Below are 18,694 nucleotides of genomic sequence, written 5' to 3'. Positions count from 1 at the left end.
CACTTGCTGTTACACCTCAGATCCTTCCTGCAGCTTGCTTTTGGTCACATGACAAAGCCAAAAAATTATTTATAGCTTTCACTACAATGGCTTAAAACTCAAAATTTGTTTAATCAATCACAGGACAGTTCTGGATCATATATCCATATCTTAACTCTAACATGAGCCTTTGGTTTCACTGAACCACTTGAAATTTTATTGCAAACATGGCTAAGTGAACAAAGGTTCTGCACTGAGATCATCAACAAATCTTAACAGCAGCAGAAATATTTTGGCCTAACCATCAAAAAGTACATATGTTGATACAACAACACTAACTCAGAAAAGTATTCTGATTGGTAGGATAAGGTGTCTATTTAAAGGTACAAAGCTTGCAAAGTCCTGCTAATGCCCTGACTCCCAGACTCCATGTCAGGAGCAGAACGACTATACAGCTCTTGTGGAAACAACACTTTCCCTCGCCCCAAAAAATCCACACGGGCTCACACAGGGTCAGCATGTTTCCCTTGGGCTGAATGACAGGAACTGGGCTGGGTCACTTTTCCAGGAAGCCCCTGCAGATTATTTAACTCACGCAATGCAGCATCCAAACTATGGATCCTCCACCCTCAACCACAGCTTTGGAAGCTGGTCTGCGGGCAGACAACTCCCCTGAAGCATAAGGATTTTCAACCCTGTGTTGGCAAGAACACAATCTAAATAAAATGCTGGCTCTGCAGACAGGTCAGAAGGAGAGACAGGAACCATGTCACCTGCTCCAGCTGCAGGGACAGTCTAGTTGGAGGCCTGTATCTAGTGGAGTGCCTCAAGTGTCTGTACTGGGACCAGTACTATTCAATACATTGATCAACGACTTGGATGAGGGAATAGAGTGTACTATCAGCAAGTCTGCTGATGACACCAAACTGATAGGAGTGGCTAACACACCAGAAGGCTGTGCTGCCATCCAGCGGGACCTGGACAGGCTGAAGAGTTGGGCAGGGAAAGATGTAATGAAGTATAACAAGGGAAAGTGTAGAGTCTTGCATCTGGGTAGGAACAACCCGAGGCTCCAGCACAAGTTGGGGAACAACCTATGAGAGAGCAGTGTAGGGGAAAGGGACCTGGGGGTCCTGGTGGACAACAGGATGACCATGAGCCAGCACTGTGCCCTTGTGGCCAAGAAGGCCAATGGCATCCTGGGGTGTATTAGAAGGGGGGTGGTTAGTAGGTCCAGAGAGGTTCTCCTTCCCCTCCAGTCTGCCCTGGTGAGACCACACCTGGAATACCGTGTCCAGTTCTGGGCCCCTCAGTTCCAGAAGGACAGGGAACTGCTGGAGAGAGTCCAGCGCAGGGCAACAAAGATGATTAAGGGAGTGGAGCACCTCCCTTATGAGGAAAGGCTGAGGGAGCTGGGTCTTTTTAGCCAGAAGGAGACTGAGGGGTGACCTCAGTGTTTATAAATATATAAAGGGTGAGTGTCACGAGGATGGAGCCAGGCTCTTCTTGGTGACGATCAATGATAAGACAAGGGGCAATGGGTATAAACTGGAACACAGGAGGTTCCATTTAAATTTGAGAAGAAACTTCTCAGTGAGAGTAACAGAACCCTGGAACAGGCTGACTAGGGAGGTTGTGCAGTCTCCTCTGGAATCATTCAAAACCTGCCTGGATACCTTCCTGTGTAACCTCATCTAGGTGTTCCTGCTCCAGCAGGGGATTGGACTAGATGATCTTTCGAGGTCCCTTCCAATCCCTGACATTCTGTGATTCTGTGGACACAGCGCAGCTGCCAGCTGAGACACCGCCAGCACCTCCCTCCCCTGGGTCTGCTTCAGGGACACAACAAACTCAACTTGAAGCTATCAAGAGTAGCATCATCCACAATAAACATGAAAATAAATATGTACAAGACAATCCTCCTTAAATCAATCATACAGTCTCAGTTATGTATAAAAGTAAGTATTTTCTAAAGACATTTTCCTATTTGAAGCCATCATACAGATTGAGGCCACTATTGGATACTTTAGCATAATTCACTATATTAAGCTGGGAGACTGCCTTAAGCCTTAAAGAGCATAAAATTTCAAGGCTCAAGGAAATGTTAAGTGTTGCTTTGTCTCTGAATTCTCACCTTCACTGCAGGAAAATGCAACATAAACCTGAGATATTGCACATTCCTATAAAATTTCATATTATTCTATTGCCTTTAAATCTTCCGGTAATTTGAAGTGACGAAAGGATTTCTGTGTGTTGCCCTTGAGCACTTAACAGGGGAAGACTGCACTTACTACTGTTTACCCAGCCACAGAAAGATGCAACTTTCATCCACTCTTATTTGCCTGTTCTGAATGCTAATTAAAAGAACAATCTAGCCTTTCTTACTTGTAGAAAGAAATCAGTGAATAAGAAAAGATCATTACATTTATCGTACACAATGAAAAGAAATTACTGCAAAGTAGACCTAAGAGTTTTGAGATTACAGTCAGTAGAGTATGTTTGCAGATTTCTTAAAAAAAAAAAAATAAATTAAACACTTCTTTGGAACTGCAGGCTACATACTTGCATTAAGCTGCATTTTCACTTCCTTCAAACCAAATACCTGGAAAATCAACATCTGAAATCTGTGAACACTTCTCTCCTTGTATCCCTCTTCTGCTAGCTTACACCTTTTTCCTTACTAACGTCTACAATACTAATTTTTTAAGCACCAAAATTGCTAGTTCCTAAATGCATCATTATTATTGATTTTGATGAGGCCACTTGCAAAGAAAGGGGTGGATCAGTGTTAATAGAAGTTCAGTGAAATCTAGCCAAAAGCCATGATTAATGTGTTGGCACTGTAAAGAACACAAATGAAATCATTCTTGCCCCAAATTTCTGTAACAAAAAGATAACTTCTGCAAAACACAATTTAGACTGATTAGAAGTAATTGGCAGTTTAGTTGAGATTTTGGCAGTAGTCCACTCACCTGTCATTTATGAACTCCGCTACTAAACAACCCAAACTGCTGCACTGAAAAACGTACTACAAATATTTCTGAAATTTATCCTTGTAGGTTTGAACCAAGAGAAAAATTTACAACTACCAGGTCATGAAAAGCTGAAAGTTTGTGAGGGTTCCCTTGTATAGGATGGATATTTTTACTCAAGTGAATTACCTTATTTCTAAGTTTTAAAAGCCATGATCACTCTTTGCAGCTTCATAAAGGCACAGTTACCAGACATTTCATTTTATTATTGGAAGCAGGATGGAAAATGGACACTAACCTGCAACATCTAACAGCAGGAGTTCAGGCAACTCTTAGATGCTCTAAGACTCTATGCCATAGTCTTCAACTGAGGCCATAGAGAAAGCTTTAACTGCTTGCCCTGTACAGTATATACACACTCTTCCTGGAGCTTTATTATGTTCTTACAAATATCCTTGTTCCAGCCTATGGAATAAGGCATGAATCGAATTTCATGCAATAATTGTCACCTGAATCCATTTTGTCTGTATCGTGAATATTTTATAAGCTTTTAATAAGTCAGGATAAAAAGGATGCAATGAGAGTGTCAAAGCAAATAAACTAAGCTGCCATCTGAAATTTTGTCACACAGAAAAACCAAACGGAAGTCATTTTAGGCTCATTCATTAAAGACCACATTCTTAGCACAGGAAAGGAAGCCAAAAAGCAAATCAATAAATAATTAAAGAGAGCCTGCTTCCATCCTTTGATGTTCTACAAAAGACAAACAGTCAAATTAAGAAGAAATTTTAATAGTCAGCCAAGGACTAGATCAATAGCCACAGCTAATATCACTCTGTCATGGAGGTCCTTAGTGGGTACAAACTGGAACACAAAAATAACTGGGTTTCTCAGATCAGCAATGGTAGACTCATCAGAATAGAGCCCTCCAAGGACTGACCACTTGGTTTGTGTCTGGATAACGAATGACAAGTTACAGCAACTTCATCTCAGAACTGGGTCCTGTGAGGGTTACTCACAATGTCTTTTAAAATAGGATTAGCTTCTTGGTGGTTAAAATGTTGGCTACCAGTTGACCCATCTGAGAATTGCCTGATGGAGGGCTTCTCCTGGTGAAGGAGTGGGGGGCACACTAATCTGTTCATCAGATGCATTTCTCAGTTCACAGCCAAAGACTGGCTGCTTCAGCCCACACACGTTCCCTGACCATTCACTTGCTGGCTATTTTGGGGTGGGTGTTCACCTTTTTTTTTTTTTTTCCACAGAAAGCACTGAAAAACTCTTGGCTTCACTCCAAAGCAGATATGTGCTTTGTTTCTTTCTGTACTTTGAAATGTTTCACAAATGATAAAGCCATTTCCTTCCTATTTCTAAGCCACTCTTGCAAATTATCAAGCTCCAAAACAACTTATTTTTCCAATGTGAAAAAAACCCTCCATAAGTACAGAGAATGTTCTCCCCAGCTCTACACATCCTACACATTACAGAGGATGGTGTGCCCAGGCAAGAAGGAGGCAGCGTGCTGTAAACAATAACCACATATGGAGCTTTGGAGGCAATGTTTTTTGCATTCCACCTACAGATCAAGGGTGAAATCTTGGCCACATGTAAGTTAGCAGGAATTTTTTTCATCAACTCCTTTGTTGCTAAGATGTTACCAGAGGAATTTGTGCATCCCTGCAACAGGCAAGTTTATTGCCAACAACCAGTAATTCATGCAAAATACCTAATTCCTTGCTCAGCATTATTATGAAATATATTCAAGGTTAAAAAAATCCACAAAACTGCCACTTGATTTAGAAGGAAGAAAGGAGGTTAAAGTTTAAATTGATTTTTGCTGCTATGTAAAATTGGGCTGGGAAGATTCTGCTTTTTGTAACAACTGCTCCTAAATCAAGATACATTTGAATATAAAACTGAATACTTATTTTACTTGCTCATTTCCCGGAGTTACTTTCAGCACCACAGCTTTCAATTCACCATTTTTGCCTGCCTTGAAGTAATTCTTATAATTGAAACAGAAGCAATTTTAGCCCATTTACATCCAGCCGTTTTCAAAGCCTGCAGGAAACTCCCTGGGTGTGGTTAAAGCCAGTTTAACTTGGCTTAGGCAAAATTAGGAGTTGGAAGGTCATGTATAAATACACACATGCAAGAAAAGTATCCGTGGGCTTGTGCTTGGGTGTGGGCAGAGGGGGAGAGGATCTCTGTTGTGCTCTGGAATCAGCGAGTAATAGGACGTGAATAAGACTCCCATGGCACTGGAGTTTTCTCCTTTCTGTGCTGCCAGCCTGATGTGCCCCTTCTATCCTCCCTGTACCAGCAGCAGTGGCTGTGATGGGCACTGCTGGGGCAGCTGCTCCCATTCCTCTGAACTTTCAATTCTCACAGGCACCACAAGCATATTGGATTTCGTAGACCTGAACTGATCATGCACTATTCTTCCTCCAAAACAACGACTACGGGACACATTTATTTACCATGGTGATTTGTTACTTGTACACATTTACCAGTAGCTTTTGCTGTGCGCCCCAATTCTCACTTGCGAATTATTATTTTATTACAGATTTATGCTACTAAGGGGGAAAAAGAAAGCATTACAATGCCTAGAGCAGACACAGTCACCCGTAATTTAAACGTCTGCTCCTGGGGAAGCAAACATAATGGCTTTGGTTGGCCCTTTCCATGCTAAACTCCTGTTTATTCCCAATTACCATTATTTCTTTCAAGTAATATTATATAAATCCAAATGGTGTGCAAGTAAAATAAAAGCCTCATCCAGTATACTCTCAATATTGCAACTATTCTTGCAAATATTTCTGTATTACATATTGTGTTAAAGACAAAGACTCTTATTAGATATACTCCTGGGTATCTCTTTTACGGCAAAGTATCTAATATTGACAAGATCTGCCTTGAGTATGATTATAGTAATGACCTTTTCCCCACACAGTTCAAAACCACAATCCATCAACATAAATTGCTTTGGAAAAAGTCATATTGACATGAAGTCAGAACTGATGTGTCATGGACGTTCAAAGTCCTTAAAAAGATTACTTTGCTTCTGAGAGACACAGAGTCCTGCAGTCAGACTTGGTGTTACATGAAATAGAAGCTCACGAATGCTCACATGTGAAAAACACAACTGAAACTGAACAAGGCTACAGTTCCAGTATTATTGAAGGGTAACATAAAATTAATGATACGCTTGAAGGACATGCCAGATTTGAAGACTACTCTGAAAGGCTGCAGATCCCAAATTTGACTTGCCATTTGCAATCTGGTCTTCAAGGCTGAGCACATTTGTATTGCTTCCTCCCACTGAGCCATCTGTGTGCACCCAGGCAGCACACTGAAACATCAAGTCTTATGAAGGAAAGAGATTTGGAAAAGATTCAATCCTCATCTTGAGCATAAAAATCACCTGGGATGGGGGGAGAAGTTATGTACGTGGGAGGTAACTTTTAAAGTTGCTGTGTCTGAGGAAGGCATAACAAACTGGTATTGCGTAGAATTATGCACTCAGAATAAATAATAGGCCCCTTCCGCAACATTTAAGTCTACATTTAAACCTGAGAAGCTTGTATGGTGTTCTGGAAAGCAAAGCATCATGATACCTGATGAATTCTTGATCAGTTCATAATAAACTGGACAGATTTCATGAGACTGTTAATGTGTTTAGGTTAAACTATGATGTTGTAGCAGTAATACATTTTAAACTACTTAAGTACAGTCAGAACTGTTAAATTGTTTTGTTTTAAATGTCACTTCATTTGTACTGGAAATGTTTCACTGATTTTTTTCATGAAGTAACAATAGGATGAGAGCATCCCACTGCTCAATTTAAGATTCCTGCCATTAATACAAGAATGGAGACTGAGAGACAAAGTCATACCTGATGTAAAAGAGCTTCCTGTTCTCTCAAGATCTTGAGAATTAAAAAAGGAAAAGCAGAAACCATTAATAAGGTCCAAGATTCAATTACCGCAATTGAGGAATTCTTCCCCTATATGTGGTACTGGATACTGCTCCTACAGATACACTGGTATGCAAAACACACAAGACAAATGCCTTACAGCTGCTCTGGGGAAGAAATCTTGTCAAAGAGAGGAAAAACATTCTCCCTATGGAGCTCCTAGTGGATGTAATTTTCTCAGTGCAAGTAGAAATCGAGACCTTTATATGACACTTTAATACACAAGTGATCTATTTCAGCAACAGGTAAACAGAGCTGGCAAAATGTATGGATATTTGTAACCGCAGGAACACTGTCATTCACTTAGCAATTGATACTGATGCCCATTGTTAAGTATTATTCCCTTTCCCTTTACAAAACCTTTGCCCCAGAACACCTAGCTTTTGCTGGAGGGCCCATGATGGGGATCCCCTGCTGCACTGAAACCTTCTCTTGTACAGAACTTGGTAAACCCAAGCACCAGCTATACACAAGAGAGGCACCTCCATTCCTCTGATACCTTCTGCCTGGAAATTCTGTATCAGTGTTAAAGCCAGTGACAAAACACATGAGATTTTGATTTTTAGATGCTGAACTACAAGCTTCTTGCATATTGTGTTATGCAAGCAAAGCCCCTGACAACTCCCCAGCACTACCCACCTCCTATTTGTGCCTTTCCACTTGCTCACTCATGCTGCTCCTGTTTCCATAGACACCTCAGAGAAGCACGTGGGTGGGTTATGTTTTCTAGTTTCTCCCTTATTAAAGCATTTTAATAGCCAACTGGAATTTCAGTAAAATAAAATTTTAATAAGTAGCCTGTGAATCCAAAATCCTGGTTTAAGGCCTCAAGAAACCCACAGGTCAATTTAATGTTCATAAGAGAAAAAGAGACTTTCTGCCTTATCCATGTTTGTCCTTTCATGGTAAATTCAACTCGTGATCTTTAAAGTTGCATGCTCTCAAAATATCTGAGCTACCATAGTTCAACCCATACTCTCAGGTCTAAACTGCACAAATATTTGGAGAATCATATCAGTCTCCAGGTTTGGAAATTGAAGTAAATAGTAAATCAGTTAACGATCTCAGAAAACAAGAGCTTAGTTAGCAGCCACCACTGAAAAACTGAGCAGCTACTCACAACACAGCTTTACAGCATAACTCTAAATTAGATTTAGTAACCTAGTGCAAAAAGAAGCAGCACAACTACATATACAGTATGAAGTGATAAGCAATAAACCCCTGAGATTACTAGAACACAAACTGCTAAATTCAGACATGGGGTAAGCAAGCCTAATTACCAATACAGTCAGGACATACCATCATCAACCAACATGAGGAGTGTTAGCATAAACATGAAATTACATTATTCAGTCTAATCATACTTTAATCACATAAGCATCTAAAGGTAATCTTTATGAGCTTAATTATTGAATCTGGTAATCTGAGCCTCTAAAACTCTTTAATGTATTTATTCTCACTACCATGCAAGATAGGAATTCTTCAAGTCCTAATCACAGACAAAGAATCGAGTACCACATGTCACGCAGTATACATAGAGCAGCGCTGGGAAACAAACCTCCCAAGTTTCAACTCTGACAAGGTATTTTTAACAGCTGACAGGGAGGTGAAGCATGTTAATACTTTGCTCTTAGCTGGTAATTACATGAATTCTCAGACCTGTCTCACTATATGCTCATTGTATCCGATCTGAACACCAAAGAGACAGGTTGCACAAAAGCTACAGTCCAACCACCACACTGCTTATTCACACAGCTTGATTAATGCAAAGATAAAATCAACAGCTTGCAACTGCAAATACTGAGTAAGGTATTAAATTCATTGTGTTATACCATTTGTGAGTAAAATTATACAATACCAAGGCAACACAAAGCCCCTTGAGAGGGTGAGAAGTAGCTCATACACTGAGAGCACGGCTTCAGGATTATATTTAACTCCAGCTAATCCTTACTACACAGGGAATTTCAGAGATAAAATGCCATAAATATTCTCCCTGCTGACAGAAGTAGCTGTGCTGTGTCACAGACTACGAAGGAAATTTAAAAAAAAAAAAAAAAAAAAGCAGTAGAGAACACAAGTGAGAAACACCAGAGCCCTGATACGCTGACAAGTGTGGACCCCACAGTCCATCTTCCTCAGCATCACTCTAGCTGGGACAACACTCGGGTGTCTTCCTGAGCTACACACTGACTGCAGGTATGGATCAGAGGAACTCTAGTTCCTGGCTCTGTTCCCACAGGGAAGGAAAATCCTGGAAGCGAAGTGCCTTCAGAGTGAACAAGAAGAGTTTCCTCTCACAGGTCCCAAAGGGGAAGGCGAAGGCCAAGGGCAGCATGGACCTGGAAGCCCCTGCCCTCCTAAGGACCTCTGAGGTGTGCCCACATGGGTACAAAGGGTGAGAGAGGAACTAGATGTGAGAAGATAAACACTGGCACAATCAGGCAGTGAAACTACACATGTGAGGGCATTTAAAACGATGAAAGTATTGTACACTGGCAGAGCTGCCAGAAGTTTACACCGGAGTTCCCACCAGACTATCTGTAACAACTCATGTGGAAAGCGTAATGTGAGGAGCTTACCTCCCTCTTTCATACTCGCTCATTGCGAGGTTTCTACTTATTCTACTACTCTGTGTCATGATGTGGATAAGACCCCTGGCAACACAGAAAAAAATTCAGAAGAGGTGAATGTCAAGCCATATAACCACTATCAATAATATGAAAGGCAAAGAGAAGAATCTCATCCTAAGTAGGTGAGACAAACATGGAACACCTAATTTATTCTATGCCTAATCCACCACCTGGAAACATATATCCACATAACAAGTGAACTATCAAACGTCACCCAGTTTGCTCAGCTGAACAGGCTGTCTGGAGTTAGATTTTCCTAAAATCTCTGGTCTTTTGTTTGCTTCTATCAATGATAGTGTGCATTTATGAACATATTACATCTCCTTTAGTGTACAGTACTATTTTAAATAGTTTCAAAATAAAGATTTACATTATTACTCCATACATATGTCACAGAGGTGAAAGTTAGTTCGCCTAGAAATTCATGCCATGTCATCCTCTTTAAAACCTTATCATAAATGCTAGAGTTGATAAGCCACTAACATTTAGTCTTGCTTACCCTGGACATTTTATTATGATTGTCCAGCCTCAAAGTGATAATTAAGCTGACTTTTTTTCCATTCCCCAATTCTGTATCTCTCCTTAGACAAACCAGTAAAAATCAGCTTTAATGGCAATGGTGGTTACAGCTGCACTATTTCTGTTTTTGAGACGATCTGTCCTTTCACTGAGCGAGACATTAACAAAAACACAAGTGCACACTGCAACCCATCAAACATTCCTACCTGTTTCCCTGGAAACACTTGGAGACCTACATGTAGTGACTGCAACAAGCAGAAGGAAACTCTGGAGAAAGGAATCATGCCTGTACTTCAGCATCATGTCATTACTACATCTGACAACAAGCAGAAACCTCAGACATCAAAACCACAGGCAAGTGGAAACAGAGTTAAAATGTAACCCTGAAAGTCTGACCAGGAAAGGAGAGAAGCCACAGTTTAGCAATGCTAAGGTTCGATCTCAGTTATGAACTGTAAACCTGTAAAACTAAAAATAACATGACAATGCAGCCATAAACATGCTAAATGTTTTTTTCATTTTACTGTTATCTCCTACGCTCATCACTTCATGATATATAGTACAGATGGGTCTTGCTCATTTTCTTTTTCAGCCTTTAGCCATATGGCTCAAATTAAATGGTTCTTTGCTTAAGTAATAGTCTATGCTGTGTATGGCTCCTAATCAACATGATCAGCAGTAGAGCACTGCTGACAGGCACTGGTTTCCCACCCAGAAACAGCAGGGTGCTTAGCCCTCTCCCTTTGCTGCTACACAGTCTCTATAGCCAGGTCTTCTTAAATAAAAACACTGTGAATAACTTTTACAGCTCAATCCTTCTTTTCTTGGGAACCAGAGAACAGACGGCTCGGGGTGGTCGCTGTTGCTGCGGGACCAAACAGACATTCATCTTGGCATAGAAACCACATTTCGTGACACATCAACAGTTCACAGAAAGTGCTGCAAACATCATGATACAAGCCAGGGGTCTAAGAAACCAATACTCTAGCCAGTGTATTTGACTGTTGCTCCTATGTTCCCCTTTAAATGGCAGTGAAATACATGTATTTTCAGTGATTCTGTGCATACATGGGTGATTTGCAACTGAAGGTCAACTTCTGATTCTTCTGAGGGAACATAGTAACTTCTCATCAAAATATACAAATATGCCTTTGACAACACCTTTTTACATTTTTTGGAAAGACATATTTAAAACATGCCATGTTAATAGGACATATTAAAAAAAAATTGTATTCATTACTCTTTCACTCATCCTCTTTATCAGAAGACCACAGGTAGCATTCAACCTTTTTGGTGCCTGCCTTCCAAAAGTTCAATCCCACTTCTTACCCTTTTTGACTGAATTAATATAATTCACTAGGATATACCTATGCAGTAAACTTCCTCAAGAGCCAATAAGAAAAATAATCTCTAATAAACCAAGACCCCAGGAAAGAGCCAGCAGATAAACCCCTTCAACTACTAAAGATCATTTAGGATGAAGCAGCATATATTAGCAAAAAAAGATGGCATCAGAACACATGCATTAATTGCTTTAGATGCCTAAAGCATCTAAAATAACAAAGAAAAATTTAAAAAAAAAAAAAAAATCAGTGATAACCTAGTACTTGAATAGTCACTGATTACTCTTTCAATTCTTCCATGAGAAAACACGATTACCAAAGATACCAGTTTACCTTTGTGCATGTTTAAGTGATGTGTGGCCTCCATTAGACTCACTCCAGACACACTGGCTTCCTGAGGTTCTTTGAGTGTGTAGGGTTCCCACACAGAGCACAGTGTATTGTATATGTGGGGAAAGGGAGGTACGGAAGTAGCAAGACTCACCCAAACATACAAGCAACGCAGTGACAGAGCAAATACTAAAATTCAGGAGCCCTTAAATTCAATGTTTATTTCCCCACCTCCATAATAAGCAGGTTACCTAGATCTATCTTGGGGGAAAAAAAAAAAAAAAAAGAGAGAGAAAAAGAAAGGAAACCCAAACCAAGCCAATATCCCAAATACGAAGATCGAATCCATTACTTTCCACAGTACACAGAGGAGGTGAAATCAATGCATGTATCAACACAACTGTGTGGAACAACAGAATTCACTAGTTAATATTGCATAAGGAAGATGTGTAATTAAGAAAGCGTCTCCTTTGGAGTTTTTCAACCGTTTATAACCCAGGGCCATCCCCATATTACACATAATACTTTTGCTGAGTTCTTTTCCTGTTTGAATCACAGTTCTTGTTTCTTCTACTTAGCAACCTCATCTACAATTATAGTAGCTTTCATATCTTATTAATACCATAAACACAAGTCAAATGCTCCCATAACCACCTAAAACACACTCCAAATACGTCTTATTGAGCTCCATTACACAATTCTTCCAGCACAAGTGAAGCAAAAGCAAGAATATACAACTTCCTTTTCATGTCAAAAACATTCCTTTTTTCCTATATTAATTCAGCTTCTCAGTACTGTGAATGTGTCTATACTTCTGCACATGGAACAGTTGGGAAAGAGAGGAGAACGGCAATAGCCTACCAGAAACAGTACATGGATTTTCTAAGGAAGAACTTTATCTTGCATGTTTCTGCAAGTGGTTCTATGAAGAAAATTATCACATCAAGCCTCTTGGACACACAGAGTAAGAGAACCACTTCCACAGGAACCGTCCAGTTGGGATTCCAGAGGCTCATACAGACTTTAAAGCACGACTAACTCCGATACATGCAAGAGGACTTTGCCTGATTTGCTCAGACAAATGCAAAATTATAAACATGCTATTTTTTTTTCCTCAAGTCTGAGAATATGAAATGCTTTCTGCTTTAGATATCATTATATGAAGCAAATACAAGTTACAACTGCACTCCACTAGGAAACAATACTAGAACCACACAAATAAAGGACTCTCCCAAACAGCCAAGACTTCAATCCTTCTCCATGTTCATAACTTAAACAATTCACAGTCGACTTTTGGTGCTAAGGGAGGACAATAGGAGTTGGGCAAAAGCGCATCAGGGACAGGACCAGCATAGATGAAGAGGAAAATTTTCCTGCTTTCACCCCTGCACTCTCAGGCCACAGAATTTCTCCTGACAAGGGGCTCAAAAAAGGACAGGAACTTAACAACCTAAAACGTATTCTCCTCCAGAATTCAGGGGCAGAAGACTGGTATGCAAGGCAGAACTGGGCAGAAAACTGCAAACTGATGATTTTGCCAAGTGAAAACCAAGTTCACACAGCCTTTGCTTTCTACCTTAGGACAGTACTAAAGCATGTCCTTGATTCATACATACTCACAGAACTTTTCAACGTTTAATAAGTTGCATGTTACAGCCTGTACAACAAGAATTCAGATTCAGCTAATTCATTTCTCTGTAGCACCCGAAGTGCGTCTTTAAACTATACTATCCTTTCTAGTAACATCATAGAAAGCTGAAAGCACTAATTGCATTTAGCTAATAATAAACAGTGAGATATGCCTATGGCAGTTGCCTCATAAAATGGATCTTGGTGGGAGAAAAAAAAATTGCCATCATAAGAGAACTGTAACTAATAACCAACAATCCTCAAAAGGACGCAGCCAGAATCCATCAAGAATCCTTGCTAATTACAACAGTAATGTGAGAATATCACCTTTACAGGGGTCAAGTACTTAACGTGGTGTGCTGCTGATACAAATCAACTTTTCTCAGTCCTGCAGAAATGGAAGAGGTGACCCCCCCTTACTACTAAACGCTTGTACACAGAATGGCTGTCATTCTGTATCTGTCCAGCTCCCACAAACTTAAGATAAGGTCTGAGACACGGTTCTACACCATGGAAACAGGATTTTGAACAGGAGTTGGACTCGATCCTTGTGTGTCCCTTCCAACTCAGGACATTCTATGACTCTATGATTTTGCCTGCAGCATCCAAAATTGTTCTTGATCGTTAGATACTATTTAAATCACATACTATGAGGTCACTGGGATTTCACCACAGCAGTTCCTTTAGTATCCTTTGAAAACAGACAAATATAACTTTATAATGACGGCATAGTCATGCAGTTTCAGGCAGAAAAAAGAAAGTATTTTGCTGGTAGTGTTTTGTAATTTCTGGTAAATAACCAATAGTCTCACCAGCAATGCAATACTATTATGACAAAGACTGTGTCATCATCAACTGAAAAATGCAGCATCTTGGTGGGTGCAAACAAACAGGCAATAGCAAACCATTACACAAAGTTTCACCAGTCCCTCCCCTCTGCAGGAAGGCTGCACTTTCTGAGCTTCTGTATTCTTTAGCAGCCAAGAAGACTGGAAATAAGGGGGCAACTCTACAGAATGTCTAACACAAGTAGGTGTGTATTCAAACTTGTCTATGCAGGCCAATTTGGACAAGTCCTCATTCAGAGTAACAGCTAGCACCAACACAGAAATACATGCAAATAGCAAAACTACACTCTTCCCCTTTCATAACTGATTATATACCATTTAGTTAGATAATTTGGCAGAAACATTTTATTAAAGATTTATTAATTTCTACAACCAGTACCATCTTATTCTTTATAATTCTTATATTTGATTGTTTCTATAAGAGAAGACTGAATTAATACAACCGTCAGAGCTTACCAAAAAACCAATTAGTTCAGCTCATCTTTTACCTATTGAGTACCATTTAACTTGAACGTTGAGACTACAATTATGTACAAAGTCTTTTCTTTTTGTGATGTTGCCACCAAACATCATGAAACTGTGAAACCTCAAAGCCAAGATGTTCAAGTAGGTTCTACAGGACTGCTTGGGTGAAGGTTTTTCTTTCTGCCCTCATGCTCTACTTCCCCACTTGATCTCGCTAAAAGGCAAGGATTTGGTCTAATTAGCTGTGAATTTGCTGCACAAAGTTGCAGTACGAATATTCCACAAACTGTTCCTCCCACACTCACCTACAAGAGGGACCCCTAATTCTAAGTGACACATTCCCTTATACACACTCCTCTTGGGTCATGCATACACCAGCTAGTAAATGATAATATAAGAGCTTTAATCTCATTGTCTAAGTAGTTCATTAATGCTTAAAAGGAGTTACAAGAATGAAGTTATTCTTGAAACTGAGACATAAGTACCTATAAAATTTTTTGTAGCTACTTACAAAGGGAGCAGCAAGAAGACCTGACAATAATAATCCCAAAGAATACGGAGGGTACTAAATGCTGCAGCTGCACCTCAGACCGTTCTGAAGTAGTATGTTTATGTCTCCTTACAGCACTACCGTAGGAAAACTCATGAGGCCAAGAGTGTAATATTAAATACATGTAGCATGAAATAATACCCAGAGCTAGCACTGAAACCCATGTAAATTTCAGTCCATTAATAGGGATCACAATCTAGATATAATAAATGCACTTAAAACCACAATACTTAGCCAAAATATAGGATATAAAAATAACTCATTACATATGAAAGGCTAGCTACCAAGTAAGCTCTTGAAATTCATATATCTCTTGAGGGTAGTTGGCAGGCCTGTAGGAAGGATTAACAAGCACAGAAATAACTTGCAAACTTCAGACCTTGAGGTCCTTTCTGTAGAGAGGCTAGGAGGAAAATACCTTTTGACACACTGTTTCAAAACCATAAATTAAAATTGAAGCTTTTTTTCTGAAGCACTTGTTACTATGTTTGAAGCGGGGGGGATAGGATGGGCTTGAGAGAATTAACTACCTTGCAGTAACCACTGTGTGCCCAGACTCACTTCACAGCAATGAAGTGACTGGTCATTTTCAGTGAGAAAAATGCTTTAACTATGGGATAAAAAAAAACATGTGCATGACCAGCTACAATGGGACAGCTGGCACACCACACCAAAACCACCTTTTTTGATGCCCACATACAGTCATGCTTTAAAACTCTTTATGCATTCATGCATAAAACTAAACCAGGACAAATGAAAGTAATTTATGTTGCAAGGTAGGAGACTGGCTATAACTTCATGGATTCTCAGTTTCCAAGGAAAGACATTATCTTACTGTTCATGGTACAGAAGTCTTCAAGCACAAAATGCTTTCCTTTGATTTCAGTAGTCCATTGAAATTCAAGTATGTATTTTAACAAAACAGCCTGTAAAGGTCGGTAACTCCTGTCACTTACTTGGCTTTGAGTTAATGACAAGATTTTCAGCAGAGTGCTGGGGGGGAAATCTACAGTTCTCGCCTTGGCCCTCGCTGCTGCCATACTCTATGACTTCCACCTGTCCCAGCGGTACGCTCCACTTCAATAAATACCTCTGGCCGGTTGTCACGGTGCCACTGCTTTCATAGGAAGAGCTGGAAGAAGCACAAATTATTGCTGTGACAAGCAACTATGTTTCATGGCATCCTATTTATTATTTTAGCTTCTGAAATCTGCTGTTTATCAGTCTGAATACTGTGCACAACTTTAAACAAATAAATGCATCAGGCTGGCTTTTGTGACTGACCGTCCCTGTGAGTGCAAAGAACAGCTATGTAGGTGCAGATAATCTTGTTTACAAACAGCATAGGACTGCCAACAACAGTCCATACATTTCTATAACAAAACATAAATTATTGTTTTTTAAAGATCAACGAGGATTTTGACATCTTTATACAAGCACTTAGGATGATACCATGGCTCCATCCTTTTCTAATCCTTTTGGATTACGCTGTCTTTCAGGATAGTACTTGAAACAGTGCTCAAAAGTAGTAATTGCTGCGTTTAGGAAAGGATGGATGATGGGACCTTTAACTGACTGCTGGCAGCAGGAACGACAACGTAACTTCTCAAGGGCTGACAAGCTAACATTTCTGCTGAGTCCCATGGCCCAGGATGTTCTTTACAGCAACCTCCACAACTGCTGTGCCTTCTGAGAGCAACCCCACGTGAGCTGCTGCTGCTAAAGGCAGAGTGTATCACAACAGTCATTTCAGAGGAAAAAGCACATAGAGGGAGCTCACTTGGAACAGTAATGGCATTAATACTCCTCTTCCTTTCTTTTCTTCATTCCCTATTCACATTCAAGCACATATAGCAAACATTTATTGTAAAGGACAAAAGAGATGTTAAAGTGAACAAAAAAAGGTTTAATTCACAGAAAGCATGACTGAAGTTAAATGTTTGGGAAAATTCTGCAAATAGTATTTATTGAGAACAGTATCTATGTACTATGTGTCTATGTACTATGATGTTCAGCTAGTCAGCTACCTATTCACAACAGTTATACTTTTGTTTCAATGAAGAGGCAAGTATGAACAAAAAGCACAAGAGCCACAGCTTAAGTAAATATTTATACCCTCTCGATCTAGTTCAGAAGAAAGAAAACAAGACCAAGCAGGACCCAGCTGTTCAGTCACCAGGAATAGCATCCACTCCATCCAACTCGTGCTCCTTAAAAGCCAGGTTTCTGGTTCAAGCCAGTCATCCGGACTACATGTGAGGAAGGACCCTCTGAGGGTCACGTGCTCTGTTGAAATATCGATCTTTTGCCAGCTACAGAAAACTGGAGTGGAAGCAGTGACCCCCAGGCTCCTGGGATATCTGACTGTTTCCGTAAAGGTTAGACAAAAGGTGGCTAAGAGAAATGAGCTGATACATACTGCACAGCTACATGTACGTGTGCAGCTTCTGAAGAAGTCTACAGCTCCTGGGTAAATCTGCAGGCATGCGCCTTGAAAACCACCGCTATAACAGAAGCCTATCTTAGGTAAGACCTCTAACTTTTATGCAGCTAAAATGAAGATAAATGAAGCTCATCCTGCACGAGCCAGACAGGTGAGTGGTACATTCTATGGCATATGCTTATTTTTAACAAAAACTTTTTGGACTGGATACAGGTGTCACATGTGAAATCTGGCAGATTATTTCCTTCAGTCTTTAACTGTATTTTGCATGATGAAGCTAGTTCCTCCTGCAGCAAAAGTCTAGGAGCAGTCTGTGAAATGATGGAGGAACTCTAAACCCACACACAGGGCTTGCAGGTGGGCTCACCTACAGCTGAACACTGAGGAAGTCACAAATCCTTTTTTTTTGCTAGTGAATAAACCTAAAAGTGCATTCAACTACTCTAGGAACCACTGTTAGACAAATAAGCGGGTTGGAAAGCAAACCTTAACTGCTAGAGAAAGCCACAATTAAATGTTTTCAGAGTTCGCAAACCCCATGACACAGGTGTGCCCAATTACTATCCCAAAGGAGGTTGCTCAGAACCAGTTAATGCCCACAGGAATGAACTTAATAAGGAAACCAGAGACTTGGCATAATCAGAAACTTTTCACATGGAAAAGGGAAACAGACTGCATACTGTCACTTCAGGGACAAATACAGAAAATCCAAGACAATGATGGTATGGAAGTTAAAATGTAAATGGTTAACAGCAATTTTCTTACAGACAATCATGAGAAAATATCCAGCTGTGACTAAATAACTGAAAAATTCGTAAGGGAAAAGAACCACAGGATAATTGACATAAGCTTGTTCATTTTCTGAAGTGCAGTTATTACATGGCCGTTCTTGCTCACTAACATGAGACCAAGCATTCACATGATTACAAAAATATGTACTGTATTCACGCTTCAGTAATAAACTAAGATATCAGCTCATACTAGACTTAAGAAAAGTTGTTATTGGAAGA

At 40.0% G+C, this 18,694-nt stretch overlaps 1 protein-coding gene across 11 annotated transcripts in view; it reads right to left on the bottom strand.

Moving 5' to 3' along the window:
- ARHGEF10 (Rho guanine nucleotide exchange factor 10) overlaps positions 1–18,694 on the bottom strand; it is a 116,883-nt gene that overhangs the window by 39,844 nt on the left and 58,345 nt on the right. For all 11 annotated transcript variants that reach the window (XM_065056036.1, XM_065056039.1, XM_065056037.1 and 8 more), the window contains one exon: positions 16,198–16,373. In XM_065056036.1, coding sequence (XP_064912108.1) covers positions 16,198–16,373 — 176 coding nt within the window. The remainder of the gene's footprint in view (positions 1–16,197; positions 16,374–18,694) is intronic.

The sequence above is a fragment of the Columba livia genome, chromosome 3, assembly GCF_036013475.1.
Source record: "Columba livia isolate bColLiv1 breed racing homer chromosome 3, bColLiv1.pat.W.v2, whole genome shotgun sequence".
Taxonomy (NCBI): Eukaryota; Metazoa; Chordata; class Aves; order Columbiformes; family Columbidae; genus Columba; species Columba livia.
The sequence above is the reverse complement of the archived record's forward strand: the minus strand, read 5'-3'. Positions and strand labels throughout refer to the sequence as shown.